The sequence below is a fragment of the Chiloscyllium plagiosum genome, chromosome 30 (assembly GCF_004010195.1).
Source record: "Chiloscyllium plagiosum isolate BGI_BamShark_2017 chromosome 30, ASM401019v2, whole genome shotgun sequence".
Classification (NCBI taxonomy): domain Eukaryota; kingdom Metazoa; phylum Chordata; class Chondrichthyes; order Orectolobiformes; family Hemiscylliidae; genus Chiloscyllium; species Chiloscyllium plagiosum.
In genome coordinates this window covers 42836528-42853468 of record NC_057739.1, presented here as the reverse complement: position 1 = coordinate 42853468, position 16941 = coordinate 42836528, and the positions used below count along the sequence as shown (strand labels likewise).

At 40.8% G+C, this 16941-nt stretch overlaps 1 protein-coding gene across 2 annotated transcripts in view; it reads right to left on the bottom strand.

Annotated features, from left to right (window-relative positions):
* Positions 1-16941, bottom strand: part of LOC122564966 (protein FAM102A-like) — a 115016-nt gene that overhangs the window by 13690 nt on the left and 84385 nt on the right. For both annotated transcript variants that reach the window (XM_043720526.1, XM_043720527.1), the window contains exons 4-7: positions 16144-16260; positions 13237-13283; positions 5232-5383; positions 2854-2958 (exon numbers count right to left, since the gene is read on the bottom strand). In XM_043720526.1, coding sequence (XP_043576461.1) covers positions 2854-2958; positions 5232-5383; positions 13237-13283; positions 16144-16260 — 421 coding nt within the window. The remainder of the gene's footprint in view (positions 1-2853; positions 2959-5231; positions 5384-13236; positions 13284-16143; positions 16261-16941) is intronic.

Sequence of the window (16941 nt, the reverse complement as noted above, 5' to 3'; positions counted from 1 at the left end):
GAACTCAGATTTCTCCAGTTTCCTCATTTCCCCTCCCCCCACCTTGTCTCAGTCAAATCCCTCGAACTCAGCACCGCCTTCCTAACCTGTAATCTTCTTCCTGACCTCTCCGCCCCCACCCCACTCCGGCCTATCACCCTCACCTTGACCTCCCTCCACCTATCACAATTCCAACGCCCCTCCCCGAAGTCCCTCCGCTCTACCTTTTATCTTAGCCTGCTGGACACACTTTCCTCATTTCTGAAGAAGGGCTTATGCCCGAAACGTCGATTCTCCTGTTCTTTGGATGCTGCCTGACCTGTTGCGCTTTTCCAGCAACACATTTTCAGCATTATCAAAACCCATTGATCTGGACAGGCAAACCCAGATCATCAATCTCAGCCACCTATGTAGTGGCGCACTGTCATAGAATTAATCTATTCCACTGGCCTAAGAGCAACGAGATTAATTTAGTCCCCAAAGCCAGTATAGAGGAAATGTTGGAGAGACTAGGTTTGTATCTATTGGAATTTAGATTAGAAAGTACTTTGATTTAAACATAAAAGATCCAGAGGAGTCTTGACAGAGTGGACATGCAAAGGATGTTTCCTTTTATTGGAGAATCTAAAATTAAGGGGTCACTGTTTAAAAGTGTTGGATCACCAATTTAAACATTTAAATATTTTTGAGTCACATGTCTTTGAAACTCTCTCCCCAAAAAGGCAGGAGAGATAGAGTCATTGAATATTTTAAAGAGAGAGTTGGATAGATCCTTGGTAAACAAAGGATGCAGTGTTACGGGGGAAGGTGGGAATGTGGATATCAGGAACAATCAGATCACCCAGGATCTTATTAAATAGCCGATTTAATAAAGCTGTATTTTGGGCGGAGGGGTACATGGCAACTCCTGCCTCTCGTTCATAGTTTGTAGAAGACGTATGTAGAAGACAGGCTATATGTAAACTCTGTTAAATGCGCTTGGTTTTTTTGCACGTGTATCCCCGCATTGAAAACACATGCTGGGACAGATACAGCGGATTCCACAGCGGGCAACTCCATTCCACTGCACTGCTTCTGAAGCAAGTATGCAGATTTGACAGATTAGCGGAAAAAAAAGCTGTGTTTTATGACCTTAATCGTAAACAGCTTTAGTTCGTCATTACTTAAACTTGACTCAGGTCAAGCTGCTGCAGCTTTCCCAGGACTTGCTTTGAAATGGTTAGAAGTCAGGCTACATCCAAAGCATGGGACAAGAATTTACACAATACCTGAAACAGTGTATTTTAATTGTTTATATGAGTAAGACAATAAGAGTTAAATCAGATGGCTTAGGGACAAAATAAGAGGTAGAAATGAGCAATATTTCCTTTCCTGGTAGCTTGGGATTTGTTGTGTAGAATGTAAGGAGCTTTGGTCTGCAACTGCTTGGAACTATAGATGCACTGGTGTGAATGACAATAACAAGGTGTTGAAATAAATCAGCTCTCCTTTCCTCAGAATTGACCCGCTTTGTTTTAATGCCTTGCTGAATGAGAGTTAAAAATCAGTTTAAAGAAACAAATAAAACAAACACAAAAGATGACAATCCAGGATAAGATACATTACACTGGAGCGTTAAATCTGAAAAACAACTGAATTGTACGCCACCCCTAAAACAGGATCGAGTTACTTTCACAAAATGGAACAAAAGACAAAGATGTTTGCCGACAAATCATTGACAAGGTCACTGCAACAGAAAAAGCCACCAGGAATTCTCTGAAGTCTTCTGCTGCTGTCAGTTCTTTACATTTGCTTCACCTGAAAGACTGGGTCATAGGGCATTTCTTTGCATCTTGTTCCAATCCCTAATTTTTTTTTTAAAACTTCAATCCTTTATCCTTGGCCTAGCTAGTTATTACTGCTCGAATCAAGTTCCCATTTGTCAAACTGAAAGTGCACTGGATAAAAGAGACTAAAAAGATCAGATATTTTCTGAAGAGACACTACATAGAGTAGGGTTGTTTTCCTTAGTGTAGAGAAGGCTGAAGGGAACACCTGATTGAGGCTTACAAGATTAGGAAGGGAATAGATAGTCATTAGGAATGAACAATTCCCCTTAGTAATGACTAAGGGGCACAGTTTTAGGGTAAGGGGAAAGCAGTCGAGAGGAGGTTTAAGAAGAATCTTTTCACCTAGAGGGCAGTGGGTATCTGTAAGGGTGGTGGAGGCAGGAACTATCACAGCATTTAAGAAGTCTTTAGATGATCACTTGGAATCCCACAGCATATAAGGCTATGGGGCCAAGAACGGGGAAATAAGATTAGGTTAGATAGGTACTTGTTGACTGGGCCAGACACAATAGGCTGGAGGGTGTCTTTCTGTATTGTAAAACTCTATGTCCATAAGTTGCTTTTACTGCAGTACAGGAAAAATCAATTAATCTAATCTTAAAACAAAGCAGCAACTAGAAAATGGGATTGAAGGGTTGTGTGGAAGTATTTATTCAGCTTCTAATCACATACAGCTTTGTTTCTCTGAAAATCCAGCCTCATCCTCCTGTTAGCTCTGCATCCTTCCTTGGTAGCCTCATGTCTCCTTGTTCTAAAATCTTCTCATCTACACCATCCAGTTTTACTGTCCGAGAATTCTTTTCCCTCTTTTTAAGATAATTTACTATTCCACCGAGGCCAGCTGTGTATTATGTGCTGAACACAAGGCTGGAGCAAGAAAATTAGCCAAACAATAATGAAACCCACATTCCTGTCATTAGATCAGTACTGTATTACTCAGCACTTTACAGACAGCATTATCCTGAACGTCTAAGACTGCAACTCCGAGCCTACAGGCTCCCCAGAAGATGGCAGAGACACAGGAAGAAGCAAAGGAAACACTTACCTGACACTTTTGAATGCTGACTGGCATAGCTGGAATTCCGAGAATGACCAGTTTGAAATACTTCATCTGGGCTGGACGGGGTCTGATCGGCATCTTCAGTCAGACCTAACAGAAACAGTACAAACACAGGAGATACTGCAAGCAGTTCTTGGTTTTCTTATAACGTGATTAATTCAAGATTCACTCAGGACAACGGCAAACTGGAACACAATGGTGCAAAGAGACTGTGGTGAAGGTAGAAAATGTCCCACCCTGAAACTTGCAGAAACCTCTCTCTGCTCAGCTAATCAAGCACTTCGGGGGCTCTGGGTCCAGTCTATTCCACCTGCCTGAGGACAGGAGCTTCTGCTGTGGAATAACGAATGGGTGGGAGAAAAGCCATATTTATATTTGCCTTTATAAACAAAAGCCATTACAACAGGAATGAGACTCCCTACCCCAGCACCATCCAATATATTACACTCAATAACATTCTAATCTTAAAATATTGTCGCAGTGTGTGCACTGATCACTTGGCCTTTTAAACAAAAACATATATTCTAGCAAACTTGCCACGGCATCGCTGGTGGTATGGTGGATGATGACTGGCAAAGTGTCAGAGGTGGAAGGAAGAGGAATGTCTTGAAACAGTCTGCTAATATGAACTGGAATGCAGTGCCTGAAAGGATAGTGGAATCTAGTTCAATAACAATTTTCAAAAGGGAATGTAATAAATACTTGAACCTAAGAAAACTGCAGAGCTATGGTGAAGGAGCAATGGAGTGCAAGTAATTGAATAGCTCTTTCACAGGGACTACAGTAGCTGAATGGCTGTAATGTTTTGCAATTCTTGATGATCTATTGTCTATCTTAATGGTAGCTTCATACAATGAAACACACAAATCATGCTGCTAATATGCAGTTGGGTATAACTAGCGTGCCCCCTCAGAGGACACAAAACACAAATACTGTAAATAGCTATATCCTAACATCAATTGATGAGGTAATATTTTCTCATTTTAATTGTAAAGTTTACATTCCTGACTCTAATGCTGAGGAGCCAGCAATTGACTGCAGTGAGTGAGATGGGTCTGATCCACACAAGCAGTAGCGGAGGCCTGCTCAGGTTACTAAGGACGGTAAAATCCAACAGAAGGAAATGACAGTTTACTTGCTTGAAACACAAGGTTTGCACAGACTGCTTCAGAGACACATCCAATGTGCTTCTTAAAAATAAAAATACCAATCTGTATTTCCTTCCACAGGCTGGAAGAGGAATAGAGGAGCAAACAACTCAAGGTACCCAGTGCAAATTATGAGACTTTAGAAACCCTCAGATAATGAGGAATAAGTGAATGATAAACAGTAGTGTCTGCCCTGTTTAACCAAGTCAGATTAATGGGTCTGTTGCATTAGATCATCCTTAACCTTTTCAGGAAATGTAATGACTCTGAGGAAAGCTGTGCTGTTAGAATCATGGAATGGAATCATTGGATCCCTACACTGTGGAATCAGGCCCTTCGGCCCAACAAGTCCACACCAACCCTCCAAAGATTACTCCATCCAGACGCATTCTCCTACTATTCCACATTTACCCCAGACTAATGCACCTAACCTACACATCTTTGGATTTAGGAGGAAACCAGAGCACCCAGAGGAAATCAACACAGACATGGGGAGAATGTGCAGACTCCACACAGACAGTCTCCCAAGGGTAGAAATCAGACCTGGGAGCTGGCGCTGAGGGGGAACAGTACAGAGCCACCGTGCCACCCCAACCCTGAGCCCCTGTGCCATTAGCTGTAGATTGGTCAAAATGACTATAATAGCAGCTGCATTTCATAATTTATATTTATATAATCATTAAAACAGCCTAAGGCACTTCACAGGAGCACTGGAAAACAAATCCAGCATCTTAAGCAAAGCACAGAGATATTAGGTTAAATGATAAAAAGCTTGTTCAAGGAAGTAGATTTTAATGAGTATTATAAATGTGGAAGAGATGTGGAAGGGAATTCCAGAGATTATCCAGATATCATAGAATCCCTACATGGTGAAAGCTGGAAGCACGGCCATTCTGCCCATCAGGTCCACACCGACTCTCCGAAGAGCATCCCACCCACCCAAATATGGGTCAGTGAGCACAGTGTAAGCAGAGAATGAGACTTCCTGCAAGTTAAGACAAGGAAAGTAGTGTAAGTAACATCAATATGTGGAGGGTACAAAGTGGGAGGCCAGCTGCAAGTGCATAGGAATAGAGGTCTAGAGCAATGAAGGCAAGAATGAGGGTTAACATTCATTTACTTAAAACCCATAATATCATGGTGAGAAACTGATATTATTCAGGTCATAAAGATAGAAAACAATGTGGCCTTGGCTACGACTAGAATAACATGTACCTGAACTGAGTGGAGGCCGAGGTTTTGGCTGCCTCACTGAATGCAAGCCCCCGGAGGCAACAGTATTGTCTATGGTCCCATCTCCCTTACAGTCCAGCTGTAAGGAGCTGTCTTGGCCTGGTATTGAAATAGACTTGGCAGTACACGCAGGCCTGTGGAAACCAACACAAGGAATTAGCTGCAATATTTTTGAAATTCCACACTTTCGGTTGAAATACTTTGACTGGCAATACAATTTTTACAGTTAGGCAGATGATATGGCAGACGGATCTTATGCCTGGAACTACAAACTTTATTTCAGTTCATCTCTCAGCTGGGCTGGTAAAGAGATTGTATTAATCTGCAGGGCAACCTCTTCAATTGAAACCATATCAAAATGCCAGAAGGGTCCATAAACCTACATCCCTCTGATGAGAAACAATATTTCTAAAGGAGATCTTCAATTGTTCAGCTGAGCAAAAAAAAACAGACAAGCTGATGGTTTGTAAGTTTCTGGCAGTCTGTAGAATATTAGCCAGTGCAGTCTAAACAATGGTCACTGCAAACAAGTTAATTTCAAGGGTATTGCAGAGTTTCCATGTTAAGATAAAAAGGATATAAATAAATTCAAACATTTATTGTCATGAGTTTGATCACTCATCTTAGATTAGGCAGTGGTGTGGCTTTAAGACCAGAGTCAATGTCCTTGGCCAGAGGTACCATGGGTGGGGCAATAGGGGAGCGAGGAGTTGGAGGAAGTCAGGCAGACTGCTGTTTAGTGATGTAGTAACGTAGTGATGTGCTGAAGTACTACTAGTTGCCATGAACACCCACAAGCACTTAGCCTGCTGAGACCTTGGGCTTCAGCAGAGAATAACTTGTCAAAGAGTGGGCTATTGGCACCTGTGTAACACCAGTTTGTTACATTACCTTCAGGAGGGAAAGTGCTGAAAAGAAATCACTAGAAACAACTTTGTAAAATTCTCAGAACAAACTCCCAGTTAACGATCTAAAAGTACCTCCAGGAATCAGAACAGCACTTTTGTCATCACTGCAAGCATGCAGAAGGATGTGTGCCGGAAGTAAACATCGGTGTCAATAGATCTCTGAAAACTTGATGGGGTGAGGCAAACAGCTTGACCACTAATCTCTGAGCTTGAGGCTGGGAGTATTCCATGCTGCCTCAGAATGGCAACGTGCCCATCAGCATCGTTTAAGATACCCTTTATCTTCAGTAAATGTCAAAAGGAAATCTCCCCTACACCATGGACAAACTCCATTTCAGCTTCCCTTCAGTGAAGGACACAACATTTTTCAGTCCCAGATAAAAAGAGAGAGAGAGATGAGAGAGGTGGGGGAGGAGAGACAGAAGAATTGGAGGGGGGTGGGGGGGGGAGAGCAAGAGCGAGGTGAGAGTATCTAAACGCAAGCCTCCAGAATTGCAGTCAATGTCTCTGGATGACCATTGTTAGAGGCAGCAGCGAAGTGAGAATGTCACAGGGCTCATACTCCCAAACCTTAGGATAATCGTCTATTAAATTATTTTGAATCCCACCATAATAGATGGTAAAATTAGAATGTAACAAAAAACAAAAGTGTGGAATAAAAATGGTGACTATTCAGTGATCACCAACTGTTGTAGAAACCCATCTGATTCATTAATGTCCTTTAAAGGAAAGGAATTCACTGTCCTGATCTGGTCTGGCCAGTCACGCCATGACCATTCAGCCCATCATGTCTATGCTGGCTATCTGGAAGATTAAGGAGAAAGTGAGGACTGAAGAAGGGCTCATGCCCGAAACGTCGATTCTCCTGCTCCTTGGATGCTGCCTGACCTGCAGCGCTTTTCCAGCAACACATTTTCAGCTCGTGGCTGAAAGATCAACTCAGTCTCACTTCTCTACCTCTTCCCATAGCTTTGCAAGTTCTCTCTTCTGATAACTGAACAACTCTTTTGAAGATGTTGATTGAGTTGCACATCCAGCATGTTTGTAGGCAGAGTAAGGTAATGAGTCTTACCAGACCTTAGGGCTGCTCTCTCATTATAGATAAAGACAATGGTGGTGGCTAAACCACAGGGTCACTACTCTTTGGGTGAGGAGAGAGGTTGAGGAGGACAGTCCTTCATGGTAACCTTAGCTGGTGCAGAATTGAACCCACGTTGGTGGCATCACTCTGCATTGCAAACCAACTATCCAGCCAACTGAGCTAACTACATAAAGAAAGAACCGTTTTCATCTTGACTGTAGACATTCAAAGCTCACAATAACTTTGTTAATTATCAAGCAACTGCTGCTAGGCAGAGTACTCCAGACCCTAATCACATACTGTGTACATTTTTAATGTTGCCATTGCTGATCACCTTAAGATCAGTGTCCTCTAGCTCTAGACCTTTATGCCAACCTGTGCAGTTTCAACCTATCCAATCTGGCCAGATGTTTATGTGATTTTGAATACCTCTCAGATCTTGGTATGGAATATGACCCAGACAGCCAAGAGCACTAGAGGGCAGCAGACACACACACACACACAGGCACTTGGTACTCCGAAACAAAATGGAGATTCTCTAACTGGAATTATAAAGTAAGATTGGTTCGTGACTGCAAAGGAAACACTGATAGGTAGCAAGTTAGCTTCAGTTCTGTATGTACCGTGAAGCTAATAAAAATTCAAAACATTCACAATGCGAAGAGTAATTTTGGAGAGCCAAGAGCACAGACTAGAACCTGCTGAAAAGTCTGCCTTTGACAGATAGAGGATTACTGACAATATTTCCCCTTGACTGTGCTGTGTCCAATCATTACTACAATCCCGAAATGTTGCCAGCTTTGCCTCAGTGGCTTTAGATCAGTGACCCCTGAGTTTAAGTATCATTTCAACGATTCAAACATCCAATCGCCCAGATTACCTAGAATTTAAATCAGCAGCAGAATCACCCTTGCAAGGAACCTCAAGCACAAGTTCGTTGTGATCTAAATAGATCCTGGAAGTCAAGGTTTAATTGTTCAGTTATGTATTGATTATGGAAAAAAAAAATGGAGATTGTTATGCAGTAACAGGCCCAGGCGGTGTGTATGGATTGCTGGCGAATGCAGACACGAATTAGGCTGGTGTTGACTCAAACAAACACAATGGTCAATCTCTATCTGAGGCCATTCTCAGTAATTGCCACATAGATGTGCCCAAATGTGGTGTCAACACTCCTGCAAACTGAAGTAACACCAAAAGTCTGCGACAGAATGTAACTCAGCAACTCTGTCTCCAGGTTCCGTTTTCTCTTCTCCTGAAGGTCATTATTTGATATAGAGTTCCTTGGACCTGTCAGATCCCTCAATCATTTGTCCAAAAATTCCTTAACTTATGCTGAGACTTGCATTGGCCACCCGTGACCCTGTCCTCATCCAACAGCCTCACAGTAGGGAGACTGTGGCAGGATGCTGACCAGCCAAAGCCCAGACTAGCACACTGCATTTAGTAAATGTCCTGCGGCTGTTGGAAGTTAAATTCAATGAATACTTCATGGAGTTAAAAACTTACCTCAGTAATGAAAAGCATGGGACAATCATTGATGGTCATATACATGTGACTGCAGATCCACAGTTAATACGCATGATCCTTAACTGCCCCTGAAATGTCACAGCAGGTTACTTGGTTAAGGAACAAGTGTGGATGGGTAACAAACATTGTCCTTGCTAGCAACGCACAGATCCCATGAAAGCAGAAAGAACCACCCATCAAAGCCAGTATGTTACCCTCTGCAGGCTTCAATTCCACACTGTATCACGTCACTGCTAACCAGCAGGAGCCGTACACAATATGGTTATATATAAAATCACACCGCTCAACCGAGCGGCAAGAAAATCAATCAAGGTTTCACGTGATACCTGAGGTGCTCTTCATAACCTGCCACCTAGTTTAGATTTGAGAATGTTCAATTTTTAAAAAGAAATTTTGGCATCCATTTGAAGTCTCTTGTGATATGATATGAGGTCAACCTCCAAGTGTCCCATAATTACTGCTCTTTCCAGCAAGAGCGCTCTTCCTGCAGTTACTGACAGCTTCCTTTTGTGGTTTCTTCAATCTTTTTGCAATACTCCGCTTATTGTTCAAAGGTTACAAGCTGGATTTTCTTCAGTTTGTCACACAGAGTCAAAAAAATAGTCTTAAGTCATTCTTCAGCAATGTAGCCTTGGCACCATTTTGCATTATGCCTGGTTCTGCAAAACCTGTGATTGCTGCTACAGTTAGTACATAAATAAAGGACCGTTTTCATTTTTACTATAGACATTCAAAGCTCACAATAATTCTGTTAATTATCAAGCCACTGCACTCATCCTCACATGGACACCCCATCTCATAACTTAATTGACTGAGTAAATGAAGTGCTTTCAGAGTTCCTTTGGACACAAAGAAGGGGAGAAGGGAAGAGAAAGGTGTGAAGGAAGCATCAGTCTGTTAGCAACTTCTCACAATCAATCAGTTACACTGATGTCCAGACTGCAAGGGGTAACATCCTAACATGCACTCTGTCAGAGGCAGAATACCAAGCTCCAAGAAGTGAAGCAGAATTTTTACAAGAGAGAGTACACTCCTCAATGGTTGAGAAGAGTGATTCTGTAGTTCAGTGCACTACTGAGCTAATCACAGCAGCATTATCCATGATTTCTATCTGCGCTGGATCAAAACATAACAACCAGAGGCAAGAGAGAAGACCACCAATTCTAATGCCCATTCTAACAAAACTGGCCATTTAGTCAAGATCTTGCTTGCCTATGAAATTGTTGTATGAATTTCACAAGGGGAAAAATACTAAAAGACTAATGTTTTAAGTGCTGATAGCTGATGGATTTTCATGCATTGCATGGTGCCATTTATCAAGGTCTCCCTTGTATTACTGTACAAGCAGCAGAGTTAATGCACATCCATCACATATTCAAAGCCGAGATTGATTTTTAATCAGTAAGAGAATCAAGGGTTATGGGGAAAAGGCATGAAAGTGGAGTTGAGGATTATCAGATCAGATCAGACATGATTCCATTCAATGGTAGAGTAGACACTGAGCTGAATAGATTACTTCAGCTCCTAAGCTGAAAAGTCCCAGTTTCGGAGAGGGCAGGGAGATGATATATAACTACAACCTAACAAAGAGGAGAAAATAAGGAAATTATGGGGATATTTGGGAGGAAAGATTCATGAACCTCAAAATGCTAACTGCATTAGGCACCAGCCCCCTTCACAGACTTCAGTTCAATGTTCTTTGCAAATTGATTTTCCAAGAACTGATAGAAGATTTCACCAACATGTTTCAACTGGAACACCAGATCTTTAAAGTCTACGGAACATTAAATGAGGATTTAGATTAACAATATACTCAATTCTTATGCAAATATAGTCACAGAATTGAATCTGTTCTTCACAACTTCAATTTTTCAATAACTGAAAGGATTATATTAATAAATAGAGTTATAATTGCTAAGATTAAAGCTACTATATGTGCACAGTGCAGCAATAAATCATTCTGTTGATCCTACTCTGCTGCATTTTGCTAATATCACTATGCCAACAAGACAAATACTGAAGTGTATTTTTAGTAGTTAGTTCATTATCTAGACAAGTGATGTGCATATATTCATCTGAAAAATGTCACAGAACAGCATCAGCTGGATGTCAACCAACCTTTGTTCAATTTGTTGAGTATGCATTTTAAGAGAAAGGGAGAGTGTGTGTGTAGTGCCAGAGGTTAATCCATCACACCGATAGATTCTTTGTCTCTGTACAAACCTCACCGGCAAGACTGCATCAAGAAAATGTTTTCTAGCCTATTTGATTGCTTTTTCTCTCCAAAGTGAGAGTATGGAACCATCCTTCACCATCAGTACAACCTCGGTTTTAGAAAAAGATTGTATAATAATTCCATCAAATAAATGTCTTTGTGAAGAGTATAAATCAACATAAAACTATACTGAAAACAAAACAATGCTGGCGATCACAGTGGGGTTAGGCAGCATCCATGGATGCGCCAACACAAAACTATAGTTAGGAAGCCTTTCAAATAGAGAGAGCAATTTGTTTTGTTCATTCATGAGATCTGAATGTTGCTGTCATCTGTAATTGCTCTTGAGGTGGTGGTGGTGAACATTCTTGACAATAAAGTGGTTTCCAGACCATTTCAGAGGACTGTTAAGAATCCTGAAACTTTTAAAAGTCAGCCTCCCATTTCATCAGCTCAATGCTTCTTATAATATTGAGTCAATCGGGGTATTTTACTCAACTTGATTACTATACTTAATTTCTCTTAAAAAAAAGGGGAAATGGAGATTAAGAATTGAGACTTAAGCTTCATTAGAAATTATAACACCAGAGGATCTCTACACATTGCATTGAAAGCAATGTACAGCATCGCTGCACTTACTGTTTAATTTTGGAGAGCAACTAACCCACACAGGAAGTTTCCCAGGTAGAAGAGTTTCAAGCTAATTAGCAAGATCCCACAGATTGCGAAGCACACTGCATTCTGAAAGGAGAACTATTCTGAATCTCTGCCCACACAATGAAATCCAGTAAGAACAGGTTATACCAGCTGTTGATCTATTGCAGACACAATCAACCTTGAAGAAGATCTGTCCCAATCTACCATTTCAGAAAGCAACAAAGTGGTAAGATTTTTAAAAATCCAATGTATAGCTCAGCGGGACAGCCACTAAGATTAATGCAGATTAGTCCCTTTTAGTAAACACTTTCAGAGACTTCAAAAAAATTCCATCTGCCCTTCTTGATATAGTAAGCAACTGTTCCATGCAAAAACTTGAAAAACATCTGCCTTTTAGATTAGATTAGATTACCGACAGTGTGGAAACAGGCCCTTCGGCCCAACAGGACCACGCCGACACTCCGAAGAGCAACCCATTTAATGTGTGGAGATTCACAATTGAATCTCGTAATGAAGTTAAGTTCGATATGGATCCCAGAAGAAACTGGCATTTTTATTCTGGAAAACTCAACGCTGAAAGGTTTCTCATTGGATAAAACAAACAAACAGTCACTTTACCGTTTCAATTGCTGAGCAATTAATACAAATTGGATCTATTTTATTATACATGGATAAAATTATTGTTTTGTCCTGACCAAACAAATGTGAACAGCTTTAAACATTTCAATAAAATTGTTTTAAAACTTTCAGTATCATTTTACCACCTTTTCACAGTTATCAGCCTACCGATCATCACTAAATACTGTCTAAGGATAATATTTAAGCAATTTGACCAGTTTAGTTTTTTTTATATGGAGGGAATAGACAGAGAATGAGATATATTGTCATACTCAAATGGAGTGATTCATTCAGGCTGCTTCACTGAATACATTTGGGGTTTTGCTTGAGCACCTAGTAAACGTTTCAATGAAGGGAAGGAAACAATTTTTTTCGAACAGCCCTGCCGCTCTCAAACTACATTATTAACAACTTTAAAACAAAATCTGTATCAGAGGTTGACAGTCAGACTTCAATCTGGGTCACTGCTACACCAGAACGTAAAGGAGTAAATACCCCTCTGCTGCATTGATTCTGGTTTTTCCTGTGTTCAGACAGAGATGGGAGATGCAAGGCAGCCTCCGAGTGACTTCTTGCCACAAGCGGTTTCATTTGACTGAAACAGGCTGCTGGTAACTGCGGTGTCAGTATCTGATCTTTAAGGTGACAGTAAATGCAAAATGAAGGAACTGATGTTTGGAGCTCAATCTTCCTGGTGGATTGCTCTGCTGCTGACCCAGAACCAACATCTATGTGACTCTCAAGAAAATCTGAACCAGCCAAAATCTCAACATAAAAAACTTGGAGCTAGAGCAATCAGTTACTTTATTTTCCTGTTTTACAAAGTATGTCACAGGGGGTTGGGAGGGGAGCATAACATCCTTTACATTATATCAGCATCTAGAAAAAACAAGTCAGATGATTGATTCTTTTGCTGTGGGCTCAGCAAATTGCTGAATTCAAGCTCAAAGCTTATATGGTTGCTGTTGAAACACTTACGTTTTGAAACAAGGATCTCCTGACAACAGTTGCATGCCTATAGTGACCTGTGAAGAGAAACAGTTTGAAAGAATAACTAAATAAGACCTTTACTAAGAAAATTAACTTTTGCTTTTGAAGTAGCCATGAGAATGAGAGATATAGCTGTTAAACAAAATTAAATAATAGATAATGGTGAGACTAAAGTACTGATTTTGTCCTGCAATCAGAGAATCTCAAACCAAAAGGTTATAAGTCAGCTAAATTCCAGTACAAAATTGCAAAGCTGTAACTACCGCAAATCCCTTCCCTTCCAATTATATTTGATAATATCTTTGCAAGTTTGAAAACATGTTGCTTGTATTCTATTGGCGGCATGCAGATCTGTAGTTGACAACAGAACAGTACTTTTTCAGTGGGTCCATGAAACCCAATCCACACAGCAATCTGTCTGCTAGCAAATCTGAGAAGGTAACAAGCAGGACAGGTAACGAGAAACCAGGAGATGAAATATTTTGAGTTCCAAAGGCATTTGATAAGGCCTAATTTGCATAAGGCTACTCAATAAATGCCTCAAAAGGGATATATAGTTGGATTAATCGAGCAGGCAAAAACTTAGCAAACTGAATATAACGTGGGCAAATTTGTGGTTATGCACTTTGGTATAAAGACTAAAACTAATATAATTTAAATGGAGAAAGACTGTGGCAAGTTGCAGCACAGAGGGATTTGGAGGTCGTCATGCATGCATCATTAAAAAATTAGCATCCAAGTTTAGGAGGTAATTGGGCAGGCAAATGGACTGCTGATCTTTATTTCAAAGGGAATGACATATGAAAATAGCACAAGATACTAGTCAGACCACTAAGGGAATGCGTGAACCGTTTTGATTCAATAATCTGAAGAAAGATGTATTGCAATTGAAAGCAGTCCAGTGAAATTTCACTGGGTTGATTCCAGAAATGGAGGGATTTTCTGATAAGACGAGGTCGAATGGGTTAGGACTGTATTCATTGGAGTTTAGTTTTTTTTTTAAAAAAAAGGTGACCTTATTGAAACATACAAGTTTCTTAGGGAGCATAACAGGGTAGATGCTGAGAGGTTACTTCCCCTTGTGGCAGAGGCTAAGACCAAAGGGCACACAGCAAATGGCTGCCCCTATTTAAATCAGAGATGAGGAGAAATCTCTTCTCCCAGAGGGTAGAGAATTTGTGGAATTCTTTATCGCAAAAAGGCTGTCAAGGCTAGGATGCCATAATGTGGCGGTGCTGGTGCTGAACTGGGGCAGGTCAAAGTTAAAAACACAACACCAGGTTACAGTCCAACAGGTTTATTTGGAAGCACTAGCTTTCAAAGCACTGCTCCTTCATTAGGTAACTAGTGGGACAGGATCTTAAGACACAGAATTTAAAGTAAAATATCACAGTGTCATACAATTAAAATGATATATTGAACAAACTTAGATTGCTGTTAAGTCTTTCATCTTTTAGAATGGGTTGCAGGCTTCAGTTCATTAATATGTAAATCCCAGAACTACTTTTAAGTCGCATTCTCGAGATAACTTAAGGTTTATTCTCTAACCTCTCACATTTAGTACATTGTCTGAGCTTAGATGCCACTTTTTTTTAAAATATAAAACCTTGTTAGCTCAAGAATGTGACTTAAAAGTAGTTCTGGGATTTACATATTAATGAACCAAAACTTGTAACCCATTCTAAAAGATGAAAAATTTAACAGTAATCTAGGATTGTTCAATATATTGTTTTAATTGCATGAGACTGTGATCTTTTGCTATAAATTTTATGCCTTATGATCATGCCTCACTAGTTATCTGATGAAGGAGCAGCGCTCTGAAAACTAGTGCTTCCAAATAAACTTGTTGGACTATAACTTGGTGTTGTGTGATTGTTAACTAAGCCTGGGATGAACATTTTTAATCTGTAAGAGAATCAAAGTTTATTGGAATAAGACAGGAAAGTGGAGTTAAGGATTATCAGATCAGCCATGATGAGACGAGGTTCAATGAGCAGAATGGCTTACTCCTGCTCCTGTATCCTATGGTCCAAGTCTTTTTTTCGGAAGAAATAAATGCTACATGCTTCTGAAGCTGTAGGCCCTGTGACTTGGTCTGCAGTCTCAGGAACACACGGCGCGGTGGCTCAGTGGTTAGCACTGCTGCCTCACAGCACCAGGATCCTGGATTCAATTCCCGACTGTCTGTGTGGAGTTTGCACATTCTCCCTGAGTCTGCGTGGGTTTCCTCCAGGTGCTCCGGTTTCCTCCCACAGTCCAAAGATGTGCAGGTCAGGTGAATTGGCCATACTAAATTGCCCATAGTGTTAGATGAGTTAGTCAGGGGTAAATATAGGGTAGGGGAATGGGTTTGGGTGGGTTTCTCTTCGGAGGGATGGTGTGGACTTATTGGGCCGAAGGACCTTTTTCCACACTGTAGAGAATCGAACCTAATCTAAAAAAAAAAATACCTGCTGCCCATAAACTAGACAGAAGGCCCATTGGGATCCTCTTAATTAATCACTTCCTTATGGGAGGACTCCTGGATATTTTAGTTTGGGTCAGAACTCGGAAGTGATCCTGACTGATGCTCATATTCCAGTAAGGGATGCTTCCTTTAATGGCCTCTCAATATGCATATATTGCCAGATTTGCTGAGTTATGCCCATTTTCTTTTATTAATTATTTATTTCTTTTTATTCCTTTTATTAATGAAACAAGTGACCTATTCATGCTGTTGAAAAGAGGTATAACAACCAGACACTAGAAGAATTATCTTTTTCGAATAATAAGTCATGGGATTTAAAAAAAAAATTGACCTGCCTACTCACAGAAGCTGCAATGATCTTAGTTCAGCTTTGTTATTTTTAAAAATTATATTTTACACCTCAGTATCCCCTCTCTCCCCAACAGTACCTTCAGGATAGAGTTGTCCTGTCGTGTATTCTTTGTGTCATAACCCTCCAATAAACAGCAGCGAGCAGTGGAGCCTGAACCTGCAAACTCCGCTAGGTTGAGGTCAGCAAATCCGAGCTAGTTGAGAAAAAAAGAGCAACAGAGTTCGATGAGATTCATTTGACACATCCTCACACTGATACACAAGTTCATTAAATCTTAGAACAGAACAGTTCAGCACAGTACAGGCCCTTCGGCCCTCAATGTTGTGCCGGCCTTTTATCCTTCTAAGATCAGACTAATCTACATACCCTACATTGTACTATCTATCTTCGATGTGCCTATCCAAGAGTTGCTTAAATGTCCCTAATGCATCTGACTCTACCGCCACTGGCAGCGCATTACACAGAGTGTGGTGGGTGCGTGGAAAGAACCTACCTCTGGTATCTCCCCTCAACCTTCCTCCAATTACCTTACAATTATGCCCCCTTGTGATAGACATTTCCGCCATGGGAAAAAGTCTTTAGCTGTACACTCTATCACGTCACCTCTCATCCTCCTTCGCTCCAATGAGAAAAGCTCTGGCTCCCTCAACCTCTCTTCATAAGGCATGCCCTCCAGTCCAGCCAGCATCCTGGTAAATCTCCTCTGCACCCTCTCTAAAGCTTCCACATCTTGGCTATAATGAGACAACCAGAACTGAACACAATATTCCAAGTGTGGTCTAACCAGGACTCTATAGAGCTGCAGCATAACCTTGCAGCTCTGAAACTCATTCCCCTAATGAAAGCCAAACATCTTAAGCCTTCTTAACAACCC